General features: G+C 42.8%; 1 protein-coding gene across 1 annotated transcript in view; it reads right to left on the bottom strand.

Annotated features, from left to right (window-relative positions):
• Nucleotides 1-26669, bottom strand: part of LOC102568352 (mucin-5B) — an 86988-nt gene that overhangs the window by 34504 nt on the left and 25815 nt on the right. Inside the window, exons 10-22 of the mRNA XM_019476644.2 lie at nt 26221-26322; nt 25258-25327; nt 24080-24217; nt 22986-23150; nt 21075-21169; nt 17877-18003; nt 11091-11340; nt 9567-9619; nt 8228-8328; nt 7638-7789; nt 6446-6584; nt 2461-2571; nt 1317-1496 (exon numbers count right to left, since the gene is read on the bottom strand). Of these exons, the coding sequence (XP_019332189.2) occupies nt 1317-1496; nt 2461-2571; nt 6446-6584; nt 7638-7789; nt 8228-8328; nt 9567-9619; nt 11091-11340; nt 17877-18003; nt 21075-21169; nt 22986-23150; nt 24080-24217; nt 25258-25327; nt 26221-26322 (1683 nt within the window). The remainder of the gene's footprint in view (nt 1-1316; nt 1497-2460; nt 2572-6445; nt 6585-7637; nt 7790-8227; nt 8329-9566; nt 9620-11090; nt 11341-17876; nt 18004-21074; nt 21170-22985; nt 23151-24079; nt 24218-25257; nt 25328-26220; nt 26323-26669) is intronic.

Here is a 26669-nt window from a genome sequence, read left to right as displayed (position 1 = left end):
CCCAGTACAGGTGTGGCAAGCCCCAGAGAGGGGGTACTACTGAGAAGCCCCAGTGCGGGTGTGGCGAGCCCCTGAGGAAGGGCATAGTACTGCAGTGAACCCCGGAGAATGGTGGAGCACTGTGGTAAACCCCGGAGAGAGGGGGTAATAGTGTGGTGAGCCCTGGAGAAAGGGGGTAGCAGTGCGGTGGGCCCGAGAGACAGGTGGCTTGACCTGAGAAGTCCCAGGGTGGGCACAGAAGTCCCCAGGAGAGGGGCGGCTTTATCTAGAAGGACCCTGAGAGGGGTGACACTACAGAGAAGGCCCAGAGTGGGCGCAGAGAGCCCTAGGAAAAGGGCAGCATTGGAGAGAGAGCCCCAAGAGAGAGGCGGTATTCTAGAGAAGACCCAGAGTGGGCACAGAGAGTCCTAAGACCAGGCGGCAGTACAGGGGAGGCCCCAGAGAGCGGGTGGCAGTACAGAGGAGGCCCCAGAGAGCGGGTGAGTGTATTCAACAGACCAATGTCTAGTCCAACTGCGAGGCTTGGGGTGTGGTATCAGGGGTGGTTGGAGCCACGCATAGCCCATAAGGCTAGGGTGCCCAGAGCACCCATTTGCAGGACAAGACCCACGAGGGGTCCGGGGGTCCAAGGGGACAGAGGTCACAGTGAACCATGTCCAAGAAGACGTGAGGCAGCCTCCTAACCTTATCTAACAGCAAAGACGTGGCGGGCGAGAAACCAAGGGTGCCCTTGGGCCGACTTGGCACGGAAGAGGGGGCCTTAAGGAGATCAAAGCCCTCCTGGAGGACCCCGCCATGACACTTTCCTTCACACTCTGGATAGTTCATAGTACCAATGTGATCACAATAACTTAACTAATGCAATAAGTTGATTTAATTACAGCGATTGAGAAACACTCTTTTTTTAAAGCATGGATTTCAAAATGGCATTCTATTTTTAAAGGGTATAATTTTCAGATTAAAAATATTTTAGCAAGGTATTGCAGATAAAAAGCAAATTTGGGAGTCCAGGTTAATACTGGGCATGTCTACATGTGCTCCCGACTGTGCAGTTGTTACTAACAACTACTACTAACTAAATGACTGCACAGTAACCGCCATTACTGCTCAGTCCCAGCAGTGCATGGATGCTTTCCAATCCTACTTGCAGTAGCATTGGCAACAGTTTGTACCTACCAATGCTACATTATTGTAGTCTTGTGTAGATGCTTGATGTAGCATTTCATGTAAATGTGCCCACTAGCACACAATTGTTCCTCCTAAAAACTGAGGCCCAATTTGAGAATCAGTCTCTCTACCCTTAGTCTTCTACCTACCTGGAAAGATGGTGCCAGTTGGACAATCACTGTGGTCTTTTGGTCCCACATTAAGGTCATTCCCTGGGTAGTTTCAATCACAATATAAATTCCTCGGAGATCCACTTTGTAATTCTTTTCAGCTGTTAGATCAGTGGTTATCTCCTGAATTTTCCCCTCCAAGAGTCTAATTTCACTGTTCTAGAACAAGGAATTAGATTGCACTGAAGAAAACAAGAATGCAATCACAACTGAATAAAAAATACAACACTACAGTGAGGAAGAGGCTCTTTCCTTTGCAGCTAGAGAGCCTTCTGTGACGAGGATACAACAGGCTGGCAGCCCCTGCCCTGTGTTCAAGCCATGAGACTTGAATAAAACCATTCCTCCCACCTCCACATACAGCCCTAAATCCCTATAAATTGATTCTTTTATTATGGGCTGCTGTCTCCTTCGCTTACTCCACTTAAATGCCAATCCTTGGCCATTCTGACCAGTTCTAAATGCTGCCTCATCTCACATATTTCTGTTTTTCTGGCTTTTTTGGTTTCAACAAAGAAATCTCTAGTGCAAGCTTCCTGGTTTGATTACCCCACCTACAAACTGAGTGTATCTACACATCACCATACAGCAATGTTGTTACTGTGCCATCCTTTATTTCTTCCTTTTGGAAATACTAAAACACAGTGGAGTAACTGCCCATACTATGCCATACAGGTGGCTCACACTTAGATTTCCCTGCTACGTCATGGTAGCAGTACCCGTTGTCCTCCACTGCTGATTAGTAGAGGACCCTGCCACTCCCTCCTGATCACCAGTGAAGCTAAAACAGCAATTTTAAACATGGCACCATTTTTGCCTCCCTGCCAGCCAGCAGCAAACAGCAGGGCCATCCAGGGCCCCTCATCCAATCAGTGGCAGGAGGCAAAAACGATGCCATATTTAAAACCGTAGTTTTTGCTTCCCTGCTAATCAAGTGCAAGCTGCAAGTGGGGCCCCTCCACCAATCAGTGGGGGGAGGCTGCGAGGGAACCTGCAAGATTAAAGGACCCACAGTGCACCCCACTTCTGCCATGAACTTGACAAGTTCCTACCTATATCCCATCTAACCAGCCACCACCCTGCCCCCAACATAATTCAGAGTTAAAACTGATTTTGGACACACCTCAAGAATCAATGTGATCTTCATGGAGCAGATGGACATTGATTTTCCACATGCATTGTTCTGAGTTACAATTCGGAAGGTGCCATCATTAGGGTTATTGGGGCAAAAGTCCTTAGCAAAACAAAGAAAAGCATATTACATCTTTTTATCTGACAAGTATAAGTCTTAAACATTCCCATAAATGAATGATGTGAGTCATATTTGACTGTAGCTTTTGAATCATCATTGCATTTCAATTTTCTGAAGTACTCAGTGTTGGTTTTATTGTGCTTATTTAAGTCAATGGCTGTTTTAACAGAAAGCATAGCTAAGTGAAAGACTGAACATTTTTATAAACCTACTTACATTTCTAAATATAAATAGTAGAGTCCTTTGTTAAGACTTCTTTTCCTACACAGAGCATTTTCACAAAAAACAGAAGACTGAAAAATTGGGACCTTGAATCCTGTTCATTTCATTACCTGTAAGTTGAATTTTACAATAATCTCTAACAAAAAATGTTTTGTCTGTAGAATGACCTATACTGTAGCAGCAGTTATGTCTTTCAAAGAGGCATGAGGGTTAAAATATGGAAAAATGTTGCCAGCAAATCCAGCAAAGCCATCCAAGTTTCCTCTAGGTATTGAAGTCAGTGGAGTTACTCCAAGGATAAATGTGGCCCTTGGATGTTAACCATTTAACAATATACACACAATACAAAGCACACTCTATAATCAGGCTGGAATCATTTGGAAGTAGGCATAGAGGACCAAATTCAAAGAGAAAGCTAAGCCCAATTTTTGCTGGTTCAGCATACAGCTTTACCCAGACAATTCAATGTATAAATTAAACCAGTTTAAAGGCCAGATCTCATTATTATTACTGGGGAATCATACTGAAGTGATGGTTCAATACAGCACTATATAAAAAGGCCATGAGGAGATGAAGAAAGAAATTGTGTTTAAAAAAAAAATCTAAATTAATGCCATGTACTCAGGGTATATTGCCCGTTAACCATATATTTGCTAGTCCTGGTGAACTTTAGGTTGTCTCCTAGGATTTTTTCTAGTTGAGATATAGCCCATAAGCAAGGGTATCAGAATCTGGATGCCAGAATCTGTGCTGTTTCTCCAAGGATAAATTAGAACCCTTTGTACCTCTTCAAAAATAAGCTTTGGAGTCCACCTGAGTTGTGGGAGTGTAGCAGGGTGGACTGACGAGAGGCATTTACCAGGAAAAGTAATATGCATGTGTGAGGTTGGATACTGAGGCAGAGCACAATCAGGGGACTTGCCATGTAGTGTGCTGCTGCAGGCTACAGAGCAGCTTGCATGGTGAGCAGCAGGGAGATTCCTTCAGTGCTCTGTCACTTTAACGCCTGAGAGCAGGCAGCTGGCAAGTGCAGGCCAGCCCTCATGAGGTGGCCGTTTTAGATCCTGGCTCTCTGGGCTGAGGCAGCAGTGTACTGTAAGCATCTGAAGGAGCAACAACATCCAGCTGAGCTGCTGCTCATAAAAATCCTTGGCTGTAAGGAAGGAACTACAGGGATGGCAGGAGGTTCCTATAGACAAGTGGGGTCCTGAGTCCCAGGAAGAAGATTTCAGCCTAGTTAGAACAAGGCCCAGCCTAGGCATGGGACTAACAGCTGGTGGGCCTACAAGGAATCCAGGGAAGCCCAGGAGTAGAAGAGGGCTCTGTGGTGGTATCCAGGAGGGACCCCTCTCTGGGGTATGGGTGTCAGCAGTGGCTAAGTTGAGTCTCTGATCCCTCACACTGCTCAATGCAAGAGGGCCAAGGCCAAAGGGCAATTAAGCCCAATGTGAGGGGCAGGCCAGGGCCACTGTGAGCTCTTTGGCACCCCAACTGACCTGGAGGTGGGGCCAGAGCCTGCAAAGGCTGAAGGTCCCTTCAATGCGGGGACATCACAGCCAAAGAAGGCAAGGATCAGTGAGCATGCAGGATGTTATCAGATCATAATGGGGTCAGAGTGAGAGCTGGGCCCAATGAGAAAGAGAGCCCAAGTACATCAGCCAGGTGCCCTAATGAGGGAACTAGACCAGGGCAGGATGTGTCTGCTTGGTTCTGGGTAAGACCAAAAACTACACCCTGCAGAGGAAGTGTGGTCTGGTGGGCTGTCCATGGTGGAACAGTCCCCCCAAAATGCCAGACCAGTTACCTCCCCGATGAAAGGCAGGTAGAAGCACCTTAAAACCCCAGTCCCCCCCCCACCATCCAGTGGGTCATTCAGATCAGAGGGAAGGAGGGTCAGGCATGCCTAGACAGAGGCAGCTGAGCCCCTAGGAGTGTAAGACCCCAGAGCATAGTGGGCCCAGGTCCACTTATGAGAGAGGCACCTGAGCCCAAGGCCCCATCATAGGGACAGAGTGTGGGCCCCAGTGAGCAGGGGTAAAGTAGTTACCCTGGTGAGGGGGTAGAGTGTTGAGGCCCCAGGAAGGGGGCATTTAGGTCCAGGTAAGTCTTCAGATACCTAAGGCCACAGTGGGCCTGAGACCGAGAGGGCAAGTAATTGGCCCTAATTAGAGGGTGCAAATGAGGAGTTACCCAGCAAGGGGCTTTGGTCAGAACTCTGCCCAGGGCAAGGTGAATTGGCTGGTCAACGCTCAGAAGAGACTCGCAGGAAAGGCCCAAAGACTGGCCCTGGTTCAGTCTAAGGAGTGTGAGTAGGCAAGCCTGATGGCCTACAGGAGCCACTCAAGGGAAAAGGGCAAGTCAAATGTGGCCCTGTTTGGGGCAGCAAGTAAGAGGCCCAGTGAGAATGGGTGGAGTGCTAGAAGCCCAGTGAGAGCAGGTGGTGTGAATGAGGTCCGTTGGGGTGGAATGATAGGATGAATGCGTAAGGCTGAGCAAGGGGCTGAATTTGGCTCAGCCTCAAGCTGGAGCAAACAGCAACTCAAGGATAACATCTGCAAGGCTTGGGACACGATAAGGGAAGGTTGGAGTCATGTGTAAACCTCTAGGCATCAAGGTCTTGAATGGGCAGCCTCCTGCTTATATTGTAACACCAGTTTACCTTACAACAAAGGCATGGCAGGAGAGACCAGGCAGACTGCCCTAGACAGGTGGGTGGGCCAGTACTGTGACCAGGCCTGGGACGGAGATTGTCCCCTGTCACAGCTACACAATTGAGATATCTATACTCAATTATAAACAGAGTCTGGTGCCATCATTTTTCTTCCAAACACCACAGGACAAAGGGTGCCCTGATTTCCTCATTATCTCTTCTGAAACAGGATTTTTTTTTCAGTTAGTTTGACAGTCCTAGCAAAAACTTGTAAGGCTGGGCCCTGGTATTAAACTGATAGGTATAATGTTCTTGTAGAGACACCAGCAGTGCAGCAACATGGCTGGGCAACTGGGGCAAAGCAGAAGTGATCACTTCTAGTTCCTGAATGCAAAAAGGCAGTCACTAGTAGCAGCTATTTTACACCACCCCCGCTTCCTCCCACACACATCAAGTTGTCAACCAGGGCAGTTGCCTCTGTCATCCCCACTCAGTTAGGCCGCTGAGAGATACCTCTGCACTGTTCTCTGCTCAGAATCCTGCCTAGCTGTTTTGGGTCTCTTCCTGGAAAGGAAGCTCCTGCCCTTCAGCTCCCGCTCCAGCTGTGAGACTGTAGTGGATCCTATAGCTGTAATATCCCAACTATACCTTAAGCAACAGACTAATGAAGCCACATGGCAGAGGATTGTGCAGTCATGTCCTACACTCAGAATCTTATTACATGATATCCTGGAGGCAACCCTCAGGGAGCTGAACACTGCCTGTGGGGCTTTTAAACACTGACTGTCATTCTTTTTCTGAGGAAATTTCACTACTTCTGCTGTGGCCTGGGCTCCTTTACAGCCACAAAGGGGCGGAGGGGTAGAATCTTTTCTTAGTGTCTCTTATCTTATATAGGATAGACTTCTGAGCACTTCAAGGCAACACTGAGACTTGAGCCTGTGAAAAGCAGCAGGACTCAGAATGGCAACAAAACCTTGATACCTGAGCTAGAATATAATCACAGTCGCCCATGAAATTATACTTCTCTTCATCAAAAGTCCAGTAATGTCCATTTCCATACACTGTGCATACTCCATGGCAGATGTTACCCGTACAGTTCCATTGCCTGTTGTTACATGTGCTAAAAGATAAAATGTAAAAGATCACAATTTTTCCATGATGGATGGTCTTACATAAATGAAGGCAGATATTAAATAATTCAGAGTTTAAGATTAATTTATTTCAGCTGGTTTCACTTGGTTAGAGAAAACATATACCCCCCAAATTCCCAGTTTTAGACTGGTAAGCTAAGCTGAGGTCTTTCCTATCAATTGTATTACTGAGGCACAAATTTTACTTTTTTACATTTTATATAAGGTATTTCCTCAAAGACATCCATCCAGTTTCCTCAGCCATAGGCAGCAGGTGCTACATAAACTACAGCAACAACTTCAGAAATGCAGTTATTTTCTGAGAACATAAGATTTCCTCAAATTCAGCCCTACTGGGGTTTAGCTCTTCTTATAAGGCTCAGCTACACCCAACAGGTAGGTTCAAACTGGGGGCACTGCTGAAGAGTGCAGAGAGAGCTACAATATAGCAGAAGTTCTCCCATAGCCTACTAGTGTTGTTGTAACTGTGGAACAGGAAGCACAATCCTACTTGCTTCCCATCCATTTTAGGTTGCCCAGAGCCCACATCAAGTATAGCAGAAAGCAGTCCACACATGTAGGTGAAGACTTAGGTGCATCCCTGGCTTGTGCACAGATGTTGAATTAGGAGAGAAGCCTCTGGCAATTTCACCTTTACTACTCATAAAACAACTGGCTGTAATCTAGCTCTCAACCAGGCAGGGATTTGAGTGTTTCATGTGTAGGTACATGAGCAATTTACAGAGGAGGCCAAAAATAATACGAAGAGAAGCTAGCACCTTTTGTCCCTATATATGCAAATGAATTTATATAATGTGTGGGGAAAGGGGGTGCTGAAAGGGAGCCAGCATGATGATCCTGGGCTAATTTTAAAATGCACTTTGCATCTGTACATATACCTTTGAGGAAGTGGGGGCAGGGGGCTGAGCATTTGATTTTTATTTTGTTTTTGGATCATTTGCCCTGCTGTTTTTAACAGCCATTTTACTAGGCATCACCTTCTGACACAGTGAGTGATAATAAAAGACTGTGGAATATTATACCATGTGTTACAGCCAATTATGATTGTTTCCCTTGGCTTATGGAAACTTCCTCCATGGACACATGGACACTGGTCTTCAGCAATACAGCCCCCTTTGCCATCAGATACAAGCCCGTCAGGACATATGCAGCCAGAGACGCATTCTGTGACATACTGTGAACATGAAAAAATAATGCAAAGTGGTATATTAGTTAACCAGGTAGGAGAAAGAAAAATCGCAGACAGTTGGCCATGGGTGCAAAACTACAGCTGCAAACCAGAAGTTAGGCCAAAGACAATCTACAAATCCGGTCCATTATATTATTTTGGAAGCCATAGATATTACAGATCTATAGTTTTCTGTGGATTGATTTATGCATGTAGGAAAGCAGATTTTTTTCAAAAAAACTCAAGTCAGATTGCTGCAAACCATTAAAATAAGTCATGACAAGCATTATGAAAAAGTAAATAGTTATAGCTGTGGTTAATAACTGAATATAGATTGTTTGCAAACAATGTAATGCACTGCCATTACCATTTGTTAAGAACAGTTGTACATGCAGAATAATGTTAGTCATGCATCTTTTAGCTACTATGAATTTAACCCCTTACACACTGCATGTCCTGTGTCTTACAACTTTTCTGGCATTCAGATCCAATGGTCCCTGGCCCAGCAGAAGTGCAGTCGAAGTAGTACATAGGAGGAGGGCACTCTAACAAGAGAGAAAAAGCCATAACGTAAGGGTCAGCCGATGAAACTCATATGGATGTCATCTTATAATGTTTTCCATACCAGACATTTCAAAGTGCATTATGGAGCATACCAGCTGTATTTCTGGGATTTTCTTTCATAGAGTCTTGAGCTGAGATTCTAAAGGGGAAACTAACAGATTTTTTTTTGTTTCCAAAAGCACTGCCCCTGTCATTGGATTTACTAAATATTTTTCTTTTTCTTTAAATTATAAAATGTACAAAGTAAACTTTTCCTACTTCCCCAAAGAAAGTTTGCCACCAGTGGCTCCAGCTGCCCCTTCTTACATTGAAAAATCTTGCTGTAAATCTGAGCTGAAAATGGCTTTGACATTTTTTTAAAGGTAAACTAGCTGACGGGGATGTGTGTGGGGGATAATCTGGAAACCCTGTAGAGGAATAATGTTGTAACTCTGGATCCAATTGTTGTAGTGTGGGGCCTTCCCTTTTAATATCTACTACCCACTGCCTTGGTTCTGTCCATATTTGTGTTCTTCCTAGGCTTAATGTAGCACAAGATATAGAAGGAATCTGCAGCCTAGCAGATGTAACAACAGAGTGGAGCATCCCACCAATAGCAGCTGCCCCTCCTTTTCCCAACAACACATACTTTTCCATCCGTGAACCTTGCTCACCCATTATGTCTCTAACAGGGATGAAGCAGACTCGTGTGGCACAGGAAAGCATGGAACCCCTTATTCTTTCATGAAATAAAGAATTCCCACAAAAGAACATGTCTTACTATGCTGTCAGAATTGAATTATTTGTGATATTGGAACACACATCCTTCTTGGGGGAGACAAAGAAATACAACATTGTGCGAGGCACATCAGAAATTGTAGATGAGTGCATATTTGAGGCTAAGAGTATCATGAAGAAAGTCATTAGTCAAATGAACCATACTTCCATTTCTGAAGGATTCATTCTTAAAAAGCTGAAAGCATAGGGGGGAAAAAAAGCACCTTTTTCATCTTATGAGGTTTGGGATATATAATTTTTTTTTTAAAGTTCAACAAGTTTGGAAATACTTTACAAAGAAAATGTATCCCAAAAGCTACTATGCTTTCAACCTCTAACTCACACATTTCAGGGAGAACCAGGATGTGGATACAATAGCACTACATATTAAAAAGGGACAAATATTTTGAAGATAAATAACTTTTAAAGGACATCTTAATTCCCAACTTCAATAAAGTCTCACCTTTATCTATCATGGTTTCTCCAATGCAGTCTAATCTTCCTTGAATGCATTTGCTAAAGATATTTCATAAAATAAGAAACACATCAGTTCTTTGCACATTTGTATTAGAAAGCAAAAGTTGTCTAAAGTTGTCACATCAGCATGAAGGGGTCATAAAGTCTCCCATGTTCTGAAACAGATTTGTCGCCACAGACAGAAGGTAAGGGAAGTAAGACACACAAGATTTATGCTCTGTCCTCTCCATTTCCACTGACTTGTGTATCATTAAGCAATTCAGTTCAATTCATTTAATCCTTCTCCTTATCTGTAAAACGACTCAAGGGTACTGGGATACAAAATTAATGTTTTCAAAGTACTTTGAGATCCTTGAGTAAAAGAGATTATATAAAGAGCAAATTGTTATAATCCAGTGATGCACTCAATTGGTTGAAAATGCCCATTATTTTTCACTTGAAATTTAAAACATTTTATTTTTACCATGTGTTAGAATTTCTCAAATGTCCGTTTTTCAAAACTGAAGTTTGTGCTCCCCCAAAACTGTTTTTGTCTTACAATCTTCCTTTTTGGAAGAAATAAAATGTTTCTGTTCATAGGTTTTCACACCAAAAAGGGACATTGTGACAACAATCAATTTTGTTCCACAATAACATTTTATTTCTGATGTTTATTTCAAAACTGTATGTTGAAAGGGGACTATCAATAAAGTCTAATAGTATATGGGCACATCTACATGTGCTGATTTAAGGCACGTTAGACATTTTTTAAGGCTCATTAGGGCATATATGAGCCCATGTATGAGGTCTGTACATGCCCTATGAGTAAGATATCTGAGACCAAACTATAAAGCTACCGGTCCCTTGCCATATCCACTTTCACTCCTACCACTTAACATTGCTTTTTCTGTACCTCATTAATGATTCCCTTTTTCCATGTGCCTACTAACTCCACTTTTTCAACTCAGCTAGCCCATCTTCCCTCCCTTTTGACCTCTTATTACCTCCTTTCTCTTATTACCTCTTAATACCTCCATACACTTCACTTCTGCCTACAGCCATTAATATTCCTTCTCACTCCTGGTATTGATGTGTGGTTCCCACCTTCTTTTTTAGAAACCTCTTGTCCACTGCTGCAGTACCTGGCTTTACACCCGAGGCAGAGAAGTAACAAGGCAGCTAGGTGCCTGGGACAGCTGCGATTCATGGAAGCAGTGCCGAATTGCAGCTCCTGCCTTGTTGGCAGCACAATTATGCAGCTGCAGTGGCATCTGTTAATTTTCCAGCCCCTTCCAAGTTGGTGCCCAGGAGATTGTCTCAGGTGCCCAATCTTAGTTATGCCACTGCTCTGAAGTGCTGCTCCATTCAGTGGTACTGAAGCCTGTGCCAGTATTATCACATGGAAAAAAAATACCATTGTCCCCTTGTATGATACAAATTTATTCAGCAAGTATTACTTGCACAAACAACAGTGTGTATAACATTTCAGTGCAGCTATGATGCAAACATTACCTCATCAGAATCAACATACCACATCATTTCGTCCTCTTGGAAGGATTTCTCCACTTCAATGATTTGGCCTTTATAGTAGCATGGACAGTTCTCTGGAAGCACACAGTGCTCATCTGCATTTAGGTAAGTCCCCTCAGGGCAACCACAGCCCTCCATAGGAATGCTCTTGACACTACACAGGCGATCAAGCTCACTCAGCGAGCGGCAGGAGTAGTTACAGAACTTCACGGAATAACTGTACACCATTGTTTCAGGACAATCGGAGACATCTTTGCAAGATAAATAAAACAAAGCCAGAAATAGTCTTTGTGACCTGCAGCACTTAAGCACCATTCCTGCTCCTGAAGTATCTTTCTGAACTTTGATAAACGCAAATACGCACTTTTCCATTACAATGAAACCTCATCTGCTCAGAGGTGGAGGGTAGGGAGTCAACTCACTTAAAGTATTTAAAAATGAATGAGACAAAACATTGTAAACTATAGTCAGTCAGGCATAATCCTGACATGGCAGGGGATGGAGTAGATGACTAGATAGAAATTTGTTATGGATAATATCTACAAATCTGTTTTTAGATCAGGGCCCAGATACTTCTGATGCATCCTTCTTCAGTTAAGAGAAATTTGAAAAAAATAACACTCAGCAGGTGTGAAACTTAATGATTTCTGCTGCCTGTATGCTGCTGCCAAAGAAACTCTGTGTAGATACTTGATTTTCTGAGAACAATGGAGAGACCATGGGAGAAATTCTTGAAAGACCCCCCTGAGAAACACAGGAACAAAGTCTTAGTCTCCCTTGAGTGCACCAAAAGGCTAAACACAATGTCTAAAAAGGTTGAGTTGTCCCAGTGAGAAAGTAAAAAGCTGGACAAGCTGAACATAGCATTGACAAGAGCCATCTTCAAATCTTTGCAAGGAGCATGAAGTAGAGGGAAAGATAACCCAAGAGGTTACAATGAGAGGCAAGCGGTTCCTACTATTTGAGTTGAGGGGTATGGAGCTGCAGGCAGGAGCCCAGTAGTATCTTTGTCAGTAAAACCTTCTATGCTTGGGTGACCTGGACCTTCCCCCTACATAAACTGCTGTTGCCCTAGAGGTGGCAGCTGAAGGTCACTGACCACTCTGTAAGTCTGAAGTGCGTGTACTTTTTTATTTGATATGTTTTAAGTGTTGAGAAATTTTATATAACTTTTAGCTTATTTTCTGTCATCTCCATTATTTTGTTGTTTTAGTCTATGGAATATGGGAAATCCCCCTGCAATCTTATGTGATAAGAAACTAATGAAGGAGGATGGTGCCTCCTAATATTCATTGCTGATGAGAATTTTAGAATGCTTAATGCATAAACTGGCAAAGACATACTGGGATATTCACATTTGCTATGGCTAAAGGAGCAAGTGTGATAGGTTACATATTAATAGAACCACAGATGTAGTATAATTATAAATCATTAACAGTTCCACTGTGGGTAGAAAGCGATCAGTTCCTCCTCTTACTAAAATTTCCATTAGAATTATGGGGCGCTCCTCCTCAAAACTGTGCAACTAGCCCCCAAATTGGAAATAGTCATTAAAACCAGAATTCAATGGAATAATAAGTTATGAGATAAATGTGTTGCCCTCTTCCAAGATACTCTCTCAGACCACTTATCTCATATTCTCAAAGTCAAGAATCCTGAGAAGCAATTACATTATGTGAAGCAGTTGTTCACAGTTGGAAAATGTCCTTATAAAAGAGACTACCTTTGCTGAGAATAAGCACTGTTGGGGGCACAAACCCTGGTTTGATGAGAAATGTTCTCAAACTAAAGATGACTTTAGAGATGACTTGGAGGAATATAAGTCTAAAAGTGACTGCACTAGCTTTCAGTGGATCAAGACGATTAAAACAGACTGCAAAAAAATCAATAGATAAGCAAAAGAAACAATATCAAATGAACCAATCGGAGGAACTACTAGCTGCAGGGGAAAAAATATCAATGCTTTTAGCAGAGTATAACAGAAGGGGAAAAAATGTATTTCCTGATGCATCTATCCCTGAACATACATTGGTTTTGCTCTTTAAAAATAAGTTTAACAACTTACTGCAGACAGTGAAGTTAAGTGTAGCTTCTTTTTGAAGGAAATTTTATCTGTTAAGCTACAAGTTCCGGTTAAGAAGTGAGATCATGATCTCACCTCTGAACCTTATGTAAGATCGTATATATCCTTCCTGGAAATGGAAAGGCCAGTTTTGACCAAAAAATGTAATATAATTAATTTAGAAAGCATTTATCCAAAGTATTGGAATTTAAATATAATAGTCCTAATTTTTTAAAATGGTAATAAGAGAGATCCTACATCTTACTGCCTGATTAGCCTTATGTGTATTTCTGCCAAAATATTTGGGACACATTTACTTTTTACCTTCAGGTATGGAGCTCTGAAAAAAATATTTTGGATGAAAAGCAGACTGTTTTTAGAGAAGGCTATTCCTGCATGGACCATTGCTTGGCATTGTATTACTTGGCATCTAAATACGTTAAAAGACAAAATCACTTGTATGTTGCCTTCATAGATCTCAAGGGAGCCTTTGAGTCCATAGATAGATTAAAATTATGGAAGAAGCTGGCAATAATGTCAATAGACAAAGCTCTCTTACAATTAATTGCCACTTTCCGTTCAAACAGAGCATCAAGGGTGCGTTATGGGAGTGGTGGTGCCCTATTTCCCAACTAAGGCAGGTGTATTGCAAGGATGTTTACTTGTTCTGCCACTTTTCAATTTACTCTTGCATGATTTAAAACAAGTTCAAACAGGGCATGTCTACACACAACGCTATGTTGCCATAGCAACATGCTACAGCGACATAGCATCCACAGGCACAAACCACGATGCTGCTATAGTGCATTGCTACAGCAATATAGTGGCTAAAAATAACTGTGTGCCACCAGCACAGTGCAGTATGGGCTGTTTCTGCACCATATTTAGTACTTCCAAAAGACTATCTCTCTCTTGCTTTATGCAGATGATGCATTCATTCTGTTGCAATCCCAAATAGCTCTTCAAAGATTATTAGATGCCTTTCAATAGTGTTGCACCTCAAATAGCTTAGAAATCACTACAGCTAAAACCAAAGTAATGGGCTTTGGAAATGAAAGAATGAAACCAGATGGGTGTTCACAGGAAAAGAAACAAGAAGTCGTGTCTTTCTTTAAATACTTGGAATATATTTTAGCAAAAATCTGAGCTGGAATAAGCACATTGAAAATGTGAATGTTAGAGCAAAACAAGCTTTGGATGGAGTTTTATCTTTTTACAACAAGACTGGCAGAAGAGCGGGTCTGGAAGTACAAAAGCTTCCTACACACGTGCAAGGAGGCTGCTCTGATGTGCTGTAATTAAAGCGTGTCAGAGCAGATTCAATTAATTGAGTATGCTAGAGGGTAGTAATTACTAGGCCTGAATTGGGGACAGTGATTCGGTTAGTTGCTTTGGATCACTGTCTCCAATTCAATTTGGCCAAATCTGAATCTGAAGATTCAATGCCGATTTGGAGAATCAGCGATACGGCCATAAACAAAGCTTTAAATGTTTTTTCTACATACCTCAAGGTACCAGGCATGGCTCGTGAACACTGCAATGCTGAGACAGATGGAGCATCCCACAGGAGCACGGCAGGGGGGAGGGGCCCTGTGTGCTCAGCGCTGGACCCGGAATTACTTCCGGTCCACTTCCAGGTCAGCTGGGGAGTGCACTGGGAGGCCCCCCTGTACCCCACCCCGGCTCAGCAATCAGCCTCAGGGGGACCCTGGGTGCTCCCCCAGTCCTAGGAGACACCAATCACCAAGCCAGGTAGGGCACGGGGGGGGACCCGCATGCTCCCCGGCAGACCTGGAAGTGGACCAGAATGCTTCTGGTCTACTTCTGGGTCTGCTACCGAGTGTGCTGGGGAGCCCCCCGCGCTCCTGTGGGACGCTCCATCTGCCCCAGCATCGCAGCATTCATGAGCCGCCTGCTACCTTGCTGTATGTAGAAAAAACATTTAAAGCTGTGTCTATGTCCAAATTGCCAAATCTTTGCAAATCTCTCTGAATCGATTAGGAGGGTTCCGATTCAATTCAGAGAAATTAAAGGGCCTCCTGATTCTACTTGGATTTGGAGATTCAGCCACCAAATTGGGCCAAATCTCCACTGAACCAAATCAGGAACCGAAGCTTCACACAGCCCTAGTAATTACCCCACTCCAGCAGACTCCAGTATCATGTGTATCAGCATCCTCACATTGAAAAATGGTAGCAGGCTGCTTGAAACTGAAGCTCATTTTATGAGCTGCCACTTTTCAATGTGGGGACACAGATACACATGACACTCCGGGCACTTTTAATTAGCACAGTTCTGAGAGCTGTGCTAATTAAAGCACTGCCCCCCCCCCTCCACCCCCACCTCCCAGAGCATATCGATAAATAGCTGAAGGGTCTATAGATATAAGGCAGATTCCATTTTATTGTGTGAAGCAGAACTTTGGAGTGCTGACCCCATGGTCCACCCAAAAATTGAAAAGATTTCTAATTACTTTTTAAGGTAGCTTTTGTCTTTACCTAATTCTACAGAAGTGGGGATCATGGGCTCTAAAACTGGACTGATGAATGTGAACATTTTAGTCCAATAAACAACCTTAAATTCCTGGATGAAAGTTAGATCTTTTACACAAACCAGATATCCCAAGAAGTGCATTTTAGATGCCTGTCCTCTGTCAAAAACTATGGTTTGGATGGCTAAAGACCATCTACACTCTCTTCCACACATAAATGACCTCAGAAATATACTGAGAGTAACTGATCTGATATTTCTCCTGTATTTAAAACAAGGCATATATTTAAGAATTAAGGATGACAGCATGCAGACAAGCTATTCTGACAGTGAGACTGAATCAAACTTCCCTTTTCTTAAAATTAATAAAACATTCTGTTGGCCTACAAACCTATCTGTGGTGCAAAACTACAAGCAACAAGAGGCATCACTAGATTGAGATTCACAATAATGATATCTGCAGTGTTAATGGGCAGGTGGTGTCAGATTCCATATTGAGAAGAATATGCTCTTAAAGAATGAGATTGATGGAAGAATAAAAAAGAATGAAATTGATGACTAAATCATTATTTGTGGCCTTCTATGTTCTGTGAAGAAATAAGAGGGAAATAGATCTCGCCATTAAATAGGGAAAACTAGGCAAATGAGGAAAAAGACAATCTGGCTTCTTTCTCACACTTTGGAGCCTGTCTTATATTCCCTAAGTGTATTTGTGCTACTTGCACAAGAATAAGGGCCAAGATAAAATAGAATTTTCCTGTTCTATCTTTCATTGCTCCATTTTACCCCTTCTTTTAGATCATTATACATCATGTTCTCTTTTAATTTTGTTTAAACTGGTAAAATACATTATCTTATTGTGTGCTTTTAGTAAAAATTATGATTAATATAAATGGCATTTAATTTTTGTATATATAATGTTATTGTTCATTTAATTATATTTCACTATATTATTTTGGTGAAAGCTGCAAATAAACTACTACTACTACTACTACAACTATTATTACTACTATTTGATCGGTCTGTGGGAGTCGGCAGCAATCTGATCCGGCTTTGGATCCGTCCGCTTCGGATTGCCGTGATCCGATCCGAAGCTCCAGACTGGGTTTCTGCCTCGATCCGGCTGAAGTGGCTCCTAAGCTTCGGAGCCACCTCAGAGATCCGGCCATAGGGTATAATGGGGAAATCAATGAACTTTCTGTAACTGTTGCTTTTGTCTGCTTTGGATGAAACTTGCAGAAATGGTAGTCTCTTCTGAGTGCATGAAACCTGCCAAGTATCAAGAAGCTTGGTGCAGAGGTTTGGGTGTAACTGTACCCCAAATTCTTGAAAGCCAAACTCATGTCATGGCTGTGTGTTACTCCACAGGGGGGTGAAAACTGCAGGGGTGGTGGCCCCTGGTGAGGCCACAGGGCCTGCCAAGTTTGAAGAATATCGGTGCAGGGGTTTGGGGGGAACTGCACCTCAAGCTATGGACAAGCAAAATTCATGACCTGGGTGACCCTGTGTGTGTTAAGGCGCAGCGGGGTGAAAACTACAAGGATGGCAGCCCCTGCTGCGGCCATGACATCTGCCAGCTGTTGAGGAGATTGGTGCAGGGGGGCTCTGGGGCCCTGCACCCCTAGCTGCTGACAGGCAAAACTCGTGCCATGGGTGTTTGTGGGACTGAATATCAAAGATATTTCATTGTTTCCCCATTATACCCTACGGCTGGATCTCCAAGGTGGCTCCGAGGAGGCTCCGAAGCACTTCAAGAAGCCTAATGAGGCCACAGCTTTGACCCGGACATGCTGCTTTAGACCCCGAAGTGTCCAAAGATTTTCTGGATCCAAAGCAGGGTCCAAAGCTTTGCACAGCCCTACTATTTTGAGGTAATTTCAAACTGAAAGGAAGACTAAGAATGGTGCATCTCTCCATGAGACAGGTACTGCAGTGCAGGTACTCCTTCCTTTCCTTCCTCATCTCCCAACCATTGCTACTGGTCAAGCCAGGGACATAGCAATGAGATTGTTTGAGAGGTGATAAGACTAAAGAGCGTAGAAGGCTGAGCCAGGTCTTAGGACCCTCAAAATAGCAAGTGCAGTGTCATTGCCGAGTAACAAAGGACCTGACCTAGAGAATGTGCCTATCCTATCTCTAAGATACTTATTCCCTTGGTATGCAAGCATAGAATAGCATAACATTGCTGAAGGTGCTCTCCAGTGCACATATATGTGTTTTTTATACTATACATACCACAGATACCCTCCCTCCATGCTGTCAAATGTACTCCTCTTGTAGCACAATCTCTGGAGTATGTAGAAAACACAGCACACATTGCCTCCTCACTCTTCTCAGCATTACAGGTATCATATATGCAGTTCTAGGGAACAGAAGAGGAAACCAGAATTATGATGGAAATCTAAGCAGCAGAAACAGAAGGGGCTTAAAAATTGGTATATTCAAAATGAATTCACTTTGGTTTAATCACTTTCCAGAAAGTTTTCCTGTCATTGACACTTGATCCTCAATACTATAAATCCAAAAAATTATCCTTGTAAGCATTTTCAGGGGCATAAAATAACTTTATTTTGGGTCTTCAATTTCAACTTTAAAGGTAAACCACTTATTGCTTACCTATGTTAAAATATATATTTGCTTAACTGAGACAAAAAAGAAGAGATGGGCCTCTATCACTTGAACTTAAAAAATGGCTGTTAGCTGTCACCTATAGTAATACCCTTACATTTTTTCCAAACTACTACCAGATGCCAGAAAGCAATGTGCCTATATATTTGTATATAGTGGCCATGCCTTCTCCCACTGGTATCAATAAGAAAGACTCTCATTGACATCAGTAGAAACAACAATGGGCCATAACTCACATATAAAATCAATAGGGACAGCAAATATATCCATAGTGTGGTGAATCTAGAGTTTTGATCAATGTAACCTGTTTTACATGTAGCTGCCATTGGAATTTTAGTGCTCTGGCAAATTTGAAGGATAATTTACAAGATCCTTTTTAAATGGAGCAAAAAAACCCACATAAAATAAATCCAAATCTCCATTTCATTTAACTTTCCCAAATTTTTGGTCTCAAAAAAAGAAATTGGGTATGGTTTGCAAAATGTAATTATTCTAAGAACATCTCTTTCCATCCCTGTCCCCCACAAACAATTTACAAAATTGAAAAATTTGTTTTTCAATTTTGGATTTTGGTCAAAAGAACAAAAAAATGTTCGTGGGATTTTTTTTTTAATGCTTTTTTTGGAATTTCCCACAAAACCATTGGTGATTTATTTTATCAGTTCTATTACTCATGTACTTTGATGTTAAAAACACTTAAAGTATTTTGCTTTATCAGGGTTTAATAGCACCAATTAAAGAGACACCATTAACTTGCTTTTACTATATTTTTTCTACACAGAATACAAGAACGCCTTGAAAGCTTGACAGTAATGCATCTACAAAGTATATCCAGCACAGCTATACTGGCAAAGAATGTCAATGTGCCTCTAGTGCAGAAGTGAGCAATTATTTTAGCTAGAGGGCCACTTAATGAGTTTTGATGAGCTGTCGAGGAATGCAAGGGTAGCCCCACCCACTGATAGGTGCCCCACCTCCTCGTTGCTATCTTGGGACTGAAAGTCCTGCCCCAACCCCTGACCTTTGCCACCCAAAGTTCCTCCCCCTGCTCCCAGAAGTATTTCTTTTGGGAGGGGTGGGTTGCCATTTTGGAAGCAGAAAAAAACCCAAAATCACACACTAAAAGTCAAACACCTACTATAACATACTTTAATTTTATTACAAAAATAATTTTGCCATGATTTGTGTTTGCATAGTCTATATAGAGATGATTGTATAATTATTCAAAAATAAGGTCTTACTCTTGTATATTGTGTCAGGGGTCCGTGAGGTGTGGTTGGGTGTGGGAGTGTGTGTACGTTGGAGTGTGGAAATGTGAGAGGGAGGTTGTGAGGGGGTGTGGTTGTGTGTGGGAGGGCAAAAGGGTATGCTGGGGGTGTATATGTAGGGGATTATGGAGGCAGGGTGTGGGTGTGTGGGGTTTGTTGGGTGTGAGGGAGGGTGGAGGTGTGGGGATGCCCCCATACCCTTCACCGCATGGCACATAGCCCCTGCCAGTGGCAGCAGCGGCAGGTAGCAGGGACTTGGGGCACTTATGGCCCACGCAGGCGCTGTTGCCCAGTAGTGTGCAGCTCTGGCCTGTGCTGCATACAGTGTCAAGGAGCACAGTCAGGTCAGCCAACTTCTGCTGTGCAGGGCTCCCCATAGTGAAGCCCCACACAATGGAGCCAGCTGCCTTCTCTGCCTCCTGCTGTGCAGGTCCCAGGACTCCACTGGAAGTGGAGGGGAACTCCACCCCCTGCTTCCTGGCAGAGTCCTGAGACCTGCATGGCAGAGGGCAGGCAGCTTCATCATGTGGTGTAGGAGTGCAGCACATGAGTGCTGGGAGCTGCACGTGTGCCACAGGGAGCCCTACATGACAGATGCAACTCGGCCTGGTTGTGCTCCTTGCCAGCATGTGTAGCACTGGCCAAAGTTGTGTGCTGCTGGGTGGCAGCATCTGTGTGGGCCAACAAGAGCCCTGAGCACCAAGTGCTTACTGCTGCTGCTGGCAGCAGGGGCTGTGCACCATGGGGAGAAGTGTGTGGGGGAGTCCTCACCCCTGCACTCTCTCTCATACTCACACCCTCCCTCACATCCACACCCTCTCTGCCCAAGCTCCGCGCTCCCACTTCCCTGGGTGCAGGCTCTGCACTCCTGCCAGCCCAAGCCCCACACTCCAGCCCAGCTGCAGCTCCCCTTCCCCCTCCCCCTGATGCTTCCCTACCTGCCACCCAGAACAAGCAGTACAGAAAAGACGGGAGGAAAAGCCACTGGATGCTAAGGAAGCTGAGCAGGTCCTCCTGCAGCTGTAGCAGTGGCAGCAGCAGCCCTGCCTGGAAGCTGCATGCTGGCTGGGCTGGGTCCTTAAGCACGAGGGTGGGAGTGAGGCACATGGGTTGGACTGGTTACAATTAATTGGTGGGTGCCTGCAGGCCAGATGAAATTGTCTGGTGGGCCAGATCCAGCCTGCGGACCACATTTTCCCTACCCCTGTTCTAGTGTATGTTTCTACCATAACTTGTAAAAACTTGTTTTTCAAATTTATTTCCTTGTTCAGACAACAGCTTTTTCACTGATGCCATTACAGATCCTCTGGGATGGCTTGTTAAGTTTATTTATCGCTAGGTCTGCAGGAAAAAAGAACCTTAAAACCTTGCAGAGTATTCATGAACATTTTTTTTTTTTTTACTTTCTCATTGACATCCATGCATTTAAATAAATAGCTATTATAATAAAGTGGACATTCCCTTTCTGATGGGAATACTTTTCTGGTAAACTGAATGTTGGACTGGAGTAGATCATACCTCTAAAGCAATGCCTCACCTTGATGTATGAAGAGGGGTCTACAACAGAATGACAGGAAGCAAATGCACTGCTTGTATTGGACAGAAGCGTACACCAGTGCTTTGCAAACTTTTCTGAAACAGAAAAGTAGGATAAATTGTTCACAGTTACTTCTGTTACCTTATGCTCTCTATTCCTCCTCAATTACATTCATTTTCTTAGCAGGATTTTAACAAATATCTAAAAATTCTTATACCAAAGATATTTTTAAATATTTTAGGTAACCATAGAAGGAAATGGTAGATGTTCAGAAATCATGGTGAAGAGAGTAGACAGATACCCCAGTATGATGGCTTTAATATACTACTAATATTGTTACTTGGGTTTAGGTTTGAAGAGCTGATGTGAAAACCTGTTTTAAGTATTTAATTTAATTACGTTCAGTGAAATAAGTGAACAATCACATTACTCAAAGAACCACAAACTAGCCATGAGACCAGAAGCATACTGCTGTTTTCATACCACATAGTAGCATTTAAAAGACTTGGTCCTGCAGTCCAGACACATATGAAAAAAACCAGGACTTCAGAGAGATTATTGGTTGCGGAGTTCTGGCTGTGTATGGAATTCAGGGAGGGGCTGACAAGGCCAGATATTCAGTGACCGACCTGTTGTGTGTGGTTCCATTAACATCAATTAAGCTATGCCAGTGTAAACCAACTGAAAATGTGGCTCACAGTGACTGTGTCTACATATGAATTTATGCTGGTTTCAATTTACTGCGCAGTAAATTACTGTGCAGTAAGTGGGAATAGGCTGGTGTCTACATGTGCATGTGTTAAAGCACATTGACACTGCGGACTGACTCAGAACTAAAGTTAGTCCCAAGTCAGTTCACACACACAGTGTTACTGCATAGTAAAGCATCCATACATGCATTACTGTGCAGTAACTAATTGGTCATAAATATGATATCTACGTGATGCAGGTATCAAATTTACACTCAAATTGGCATGTCACCATATTTACTGCGCAGTACAGGCATGCACATGTCTGCATCGTGCAGTAATTTCAGTTAATGCATAGTAAATTCACATGTGTAGATGCACCCACGGTTAACAACCATGTACCTTTAGGGCCAGATCCTACTCTACCTATTCTACTTGGTGTGAGTCCCTGAAAAATAGACAATGTACCTAGTTTTGTAACATAACATCTTAACCTCAAGTCTAAGTTACAAAAAATAGTGAGGAAGAGGAAGACCTATCTACATTTTGCATTAACTATTTTTCAGGGACTTGAACAAGGTGGAATAGGATCACAATTAAGCATCTAAGTCTACTTGAGTGCTTGCTAGGTACAACTGTGTCTGGTCTTGAGTCTTTAACATCTTGTAATTTAATATATGTTCTCAAAGTCATCAGTGGCCAGTTTAGGTAAAACGTCTTTCTTTCTTTGTGGACAACTTCTTAAAAGATAAAGCTAGTGACTTTAAAATCAGTAATAATAATTCCTTTGGGTTAAATCTACTTCTAGTGGAAACTAATGTGTCCTAATAGCTGTCAAGCAGTAGCATAACTAAGAGTAGGCAAGAGGGGTACCCACCCTAGACATCAAGTTAGAAGAGGCCCTGGAACTGAGGACCCCACAGAGTCTGCCACCCAGCAGCATACCAGTACCAGGAACCCCAAAAGCAGTCCTTAGCATGGGCAAGACTGCTTCACCCCACCCCCATCATAACCTCACACCGCTACCCCCACTGTTGAAAGTGGGTGCTCCTCCCCCATCCCACAGGGCTTGCCCTGCATGCCAACTGTGCTTGTTATGCCACTGACTCAAGGACAGACAGATCTCGCTATTGGAAAAACTGGTTGAAATATTTCCAGCAGGTTAGGCTACCTGAAATACAAAAGTCACTTAAAGCTGGTAATTTGGTGATAAGTTTAATACCTTTATCTGCACTATTAGCACATGGGTCTTTAATGCTGTCTTTGATATCAGGACAGCTGGCCATAGTCTTCCATGAGTTACCAAAGGCTGAAGCTGAATTTTCCACAACTCCACTAATCGTTCGAAAATCATCAGTCTGGATGTTATTGAAATTGCCACAAAGACCTTATGTAAGGAAAAAAACCCACACACAATATAAATTAACTACCAATTTTCAAATAATCAAGAACAAGACTTGCTCTCCAATACCCTTCAAAAAACAAACTTCTTTTTTAAGTAGGAGTTTTAACATTCACACCAGGCTGCTGATGTCTTGTTTTTAAAGTCTAATTATCATCATCTGTAATACCTAGTGATCGCAGTGGAGACTGAGGTCCCATTATATCAGCCACAGTACATGCACACAACAAAGAAAGTACCTGTCTCAAAAGACTTTACAATATAAGAAAAGGGCAACATGTTGGAGAAACAGAATATTATCTCATTTTACAAGTGAAGAACATAGGCATAGAGAGATTAAGGGTTCTCCCAGGATGAGAATCCATTGGAAGAACAAAAAGTCTCATCCATATTCCCTCTCCAGTACCTTAACTATCCTTCCTTCACAGTCCCCAAAACAAACACATACTGGATTCTGTGGCCGCATCTACATGAGATGCTTACTATACAGTAGATCATTACTACTGCACAGTAGCTCATTAGTACTGTTCAGTAGCATCACTGGGCATTATCCATCACATGATGCTGCTGCACTGTAGTAACAAGCTACTGTGCAGTAATAATGAGCTACTGCACAGTAAGCATCTCTGTGCCAGGATGCTACTGCACGTTAATGCCAACTGCTGTGCAGTCCATTTAGTATTTGGTTATGCAAGTAACAAATGTACAGTTGGCATCTCATGTAGATGCAGCCTGTAAAGTTCAATTTATTTAATTCAGCAGAACAAAGAGTTTAGACAATCCTGCCAAGCTTTTAATTTTTAATTCTAAGAAGCCTAGGTATCTGAACTTACTGAAGTCAAAGTTTGAACAGGAAGGGTGATGGACAAGTCCCATTACAATAAAGGTATATAGCAAAAGCATTAATTTCATACCAGATGTCTGATTATGGTATGAGTCATCTAGGCTTATGAAGAGCTGCATAATGGGTTTCATTTGTACTTGAATCTGTACTCCCACAGAGGTCAAGATGTTGATGTAGAATGTGGAAGGTCTGAACATGGTGATACCATCTAAAGAAGGAAAGAAAGAAAATATCACTTCATGAAGAAAATATGCATATCTCTGCTTCAGTCCCTGATTCGATTTGGCAGAGGTTCAGCCCGATTCAGTGGTCAAATCTCTGAATCCAAATCGAATCAGAGGACCCTTTAATCTCTCCAAATCAAATCGGACCAATTCAGCAATTAGGACATGGAGACAGCTTTAAATGTTTTTTCTACATACCTCTAGATAGCAGGAGCTCACGATTGTTGCAGTGCTGGGGCGGATGGAGTGTCCTACAGATGCACAGTGGAGCTCCCTAGCACGCCTGGCAGCAGACCCGGAAGTGGACCAGAAGCACTTCCGGGTCCACTGGGGAGCATGCTGGGGGGCCCCCACCTTCCCCCCACCTCAGCAACTGGTGCCTCCTGGGTCTGGGGGGGCACCTGAGGTCCCCCTGTGGTCAATCACCAGGCTGGGGGATGCAGGGAGCCCCCCTATCATGCTCCACCGGCAGATCTGGAAGTGGACAGGAAATATTTCCGGTCCACTTCTAGGTTCACTGCCGAGCATTCTTGAGAGCTTCCCCATGCTGCTGTGGGATGCTCCATCTGCCCCAGCACTGCAGCAATCATGAACCACACTGCTACCTTAAGGCATGTAGAAATTTTTTTTAAAGCTGTGCCTGTGTCCAAATCGCTGATTCACCGGATCAGTATTGAATCATCAGATTTGGATTCAGCCAAATCAAATCAGGGACAGTGATCCAAATAAACGGATTGAATCACGGTCCCTGATTTGGGCCAAATCCAAATCGATTAGGGCCTGCTTCGCACACCCCTAGTATACATAGAATATTCACTATGCCAAATATGCATCTCCATCTACTGTGTCATTTAATAGGGCTGTAGAAGTTGCATACTAGATTAGACCCTAGGTTCAGCTCCTCCAATATCCCACTCTAATAGTAGCTTGCACTAGATCCTTCAGATGCAGGGGTAAGAGTACTGCCATAGGCAGATGTAAGTTAATTTGGGGCAGATACGAACACCAAAGCAGGAACACTGACCTCTAGTTGTTGGCAGTATCACAATGAGATTATTGACATACACATTTCCACAGGAACACAGTCGTATATGCTGTAAAGGAGAAAAAGAAGAAAAGAAAAGGAAGACACCACAATGTAAAATAAATGTCTGAAGAAGTGGCAAGTTTCCAGCCACAACCTGAAGGGCTCCAGACTTGCAAGCTTAAAGAAAGGAGAGTTTTTAACAAACGGATACCATCAGGGACAGTTCTTACAGTTAGCACCTGACAGTGCTGGAGTGAACAGGGAAACCTGCATCAAAATTAAAAAACATTAGCATCCATACTGGACAAAGGAGAACTCATGCTATAAGCCATATCCCTAAGCTTCATAAATTTACTTATAAAGGAAGTTATCTTTCTGAGCACTTAGCAGATACTCCACTCACTATCTCCAAAGATTTGTTCCTGAAATAAGAGAGTGTATGGATGCTCAAAAAACATTTTAAAATTTTTTTGTGATCAGGGTACCACACTGAAGCTCATCAGAATCTGATTCATTCCCTGGGTCTGTCACAAGCCTCATGTGTGGCTTTAGGTAACTCATGGCCCTGGGAGATGTTACATTTATGGTGCAATTAATGTAGAAACATCCTTGTGGCTCATTTGTCCAGTACCTTAAATAGAGTGTGTGGCATGTGTCTCCAGACCTGGGGCTGTCCCAGTGGATGCTGATAATCAACTGACTGTCCCCAAGACAGCCCCAGTGGCTGGGAAACAGCTGTCCCTGCCTGAAGTAAGAAATGTAACACTTCTGCATCAAACCTTTCTTCTGACTGATCTATTTAAATACTTTGTTTTGACTGTCTTTACCTCTGATGGGAGAGTGGAAGCATCTATTACAGATAACCAAAAAAGTGTATGAACAATACAATCCTTTCTCATTACTCACATTTCTGTTAATTTAAAAGGAATGAAATGACAGCTCCCAGGGCAAATGACTTACAGTATTTCCTAACGTGATCAACAAATTCTTCAAACAAGACATAGTACTGAATGGCCCACACTGAACAATCTCTCCAACCACCACAAAGGTACGCTCAGTGTCCTGGAATAGAATCAGAAAAATAAGCTTGTGAAATATCTTCTGGCATACTGAAAAGAAACAGGCAGCAATCTTCAAGAACTTTATAAGAAAGCACAACATTTATTTGTGTCATCCTTAACTGCAAAGGGTTACAACATTTCCCTCCTAATAGCATTATCATCTCTACTACCCTTTCTTTACTTCCTGTTCCATCAATCTCTGCTGCCAGCCTATTTGAAATACAGCCTTTGAAAGAAAGAATACTTGCCTGATGATAACTGTCCATCACTTCAAGGGAGAAAAGACCATTAAAACTATGTCAATAAGTCCATGTGAAAAATATATGTTTTTTTTTTAATGGGTTGAGG

Source organism: Alligator mississippiensis, chromosome 2, assembly GCF_030867095.1.
Source record: "Alligator mississippiensis isolate rAllMis1 chromosome 2, rAllMis1, whole genome shotgun sequence".
NCBI lineage: Eukaryota > Metazoa > Chordata > Crocodylia > Alligatoridae > Alligator > Alligator mississippiensis.
Note: the sequence above shows the minus strand (reverse complement) of the source record. Positions and strands in the feature narration are given on the sequence as shown.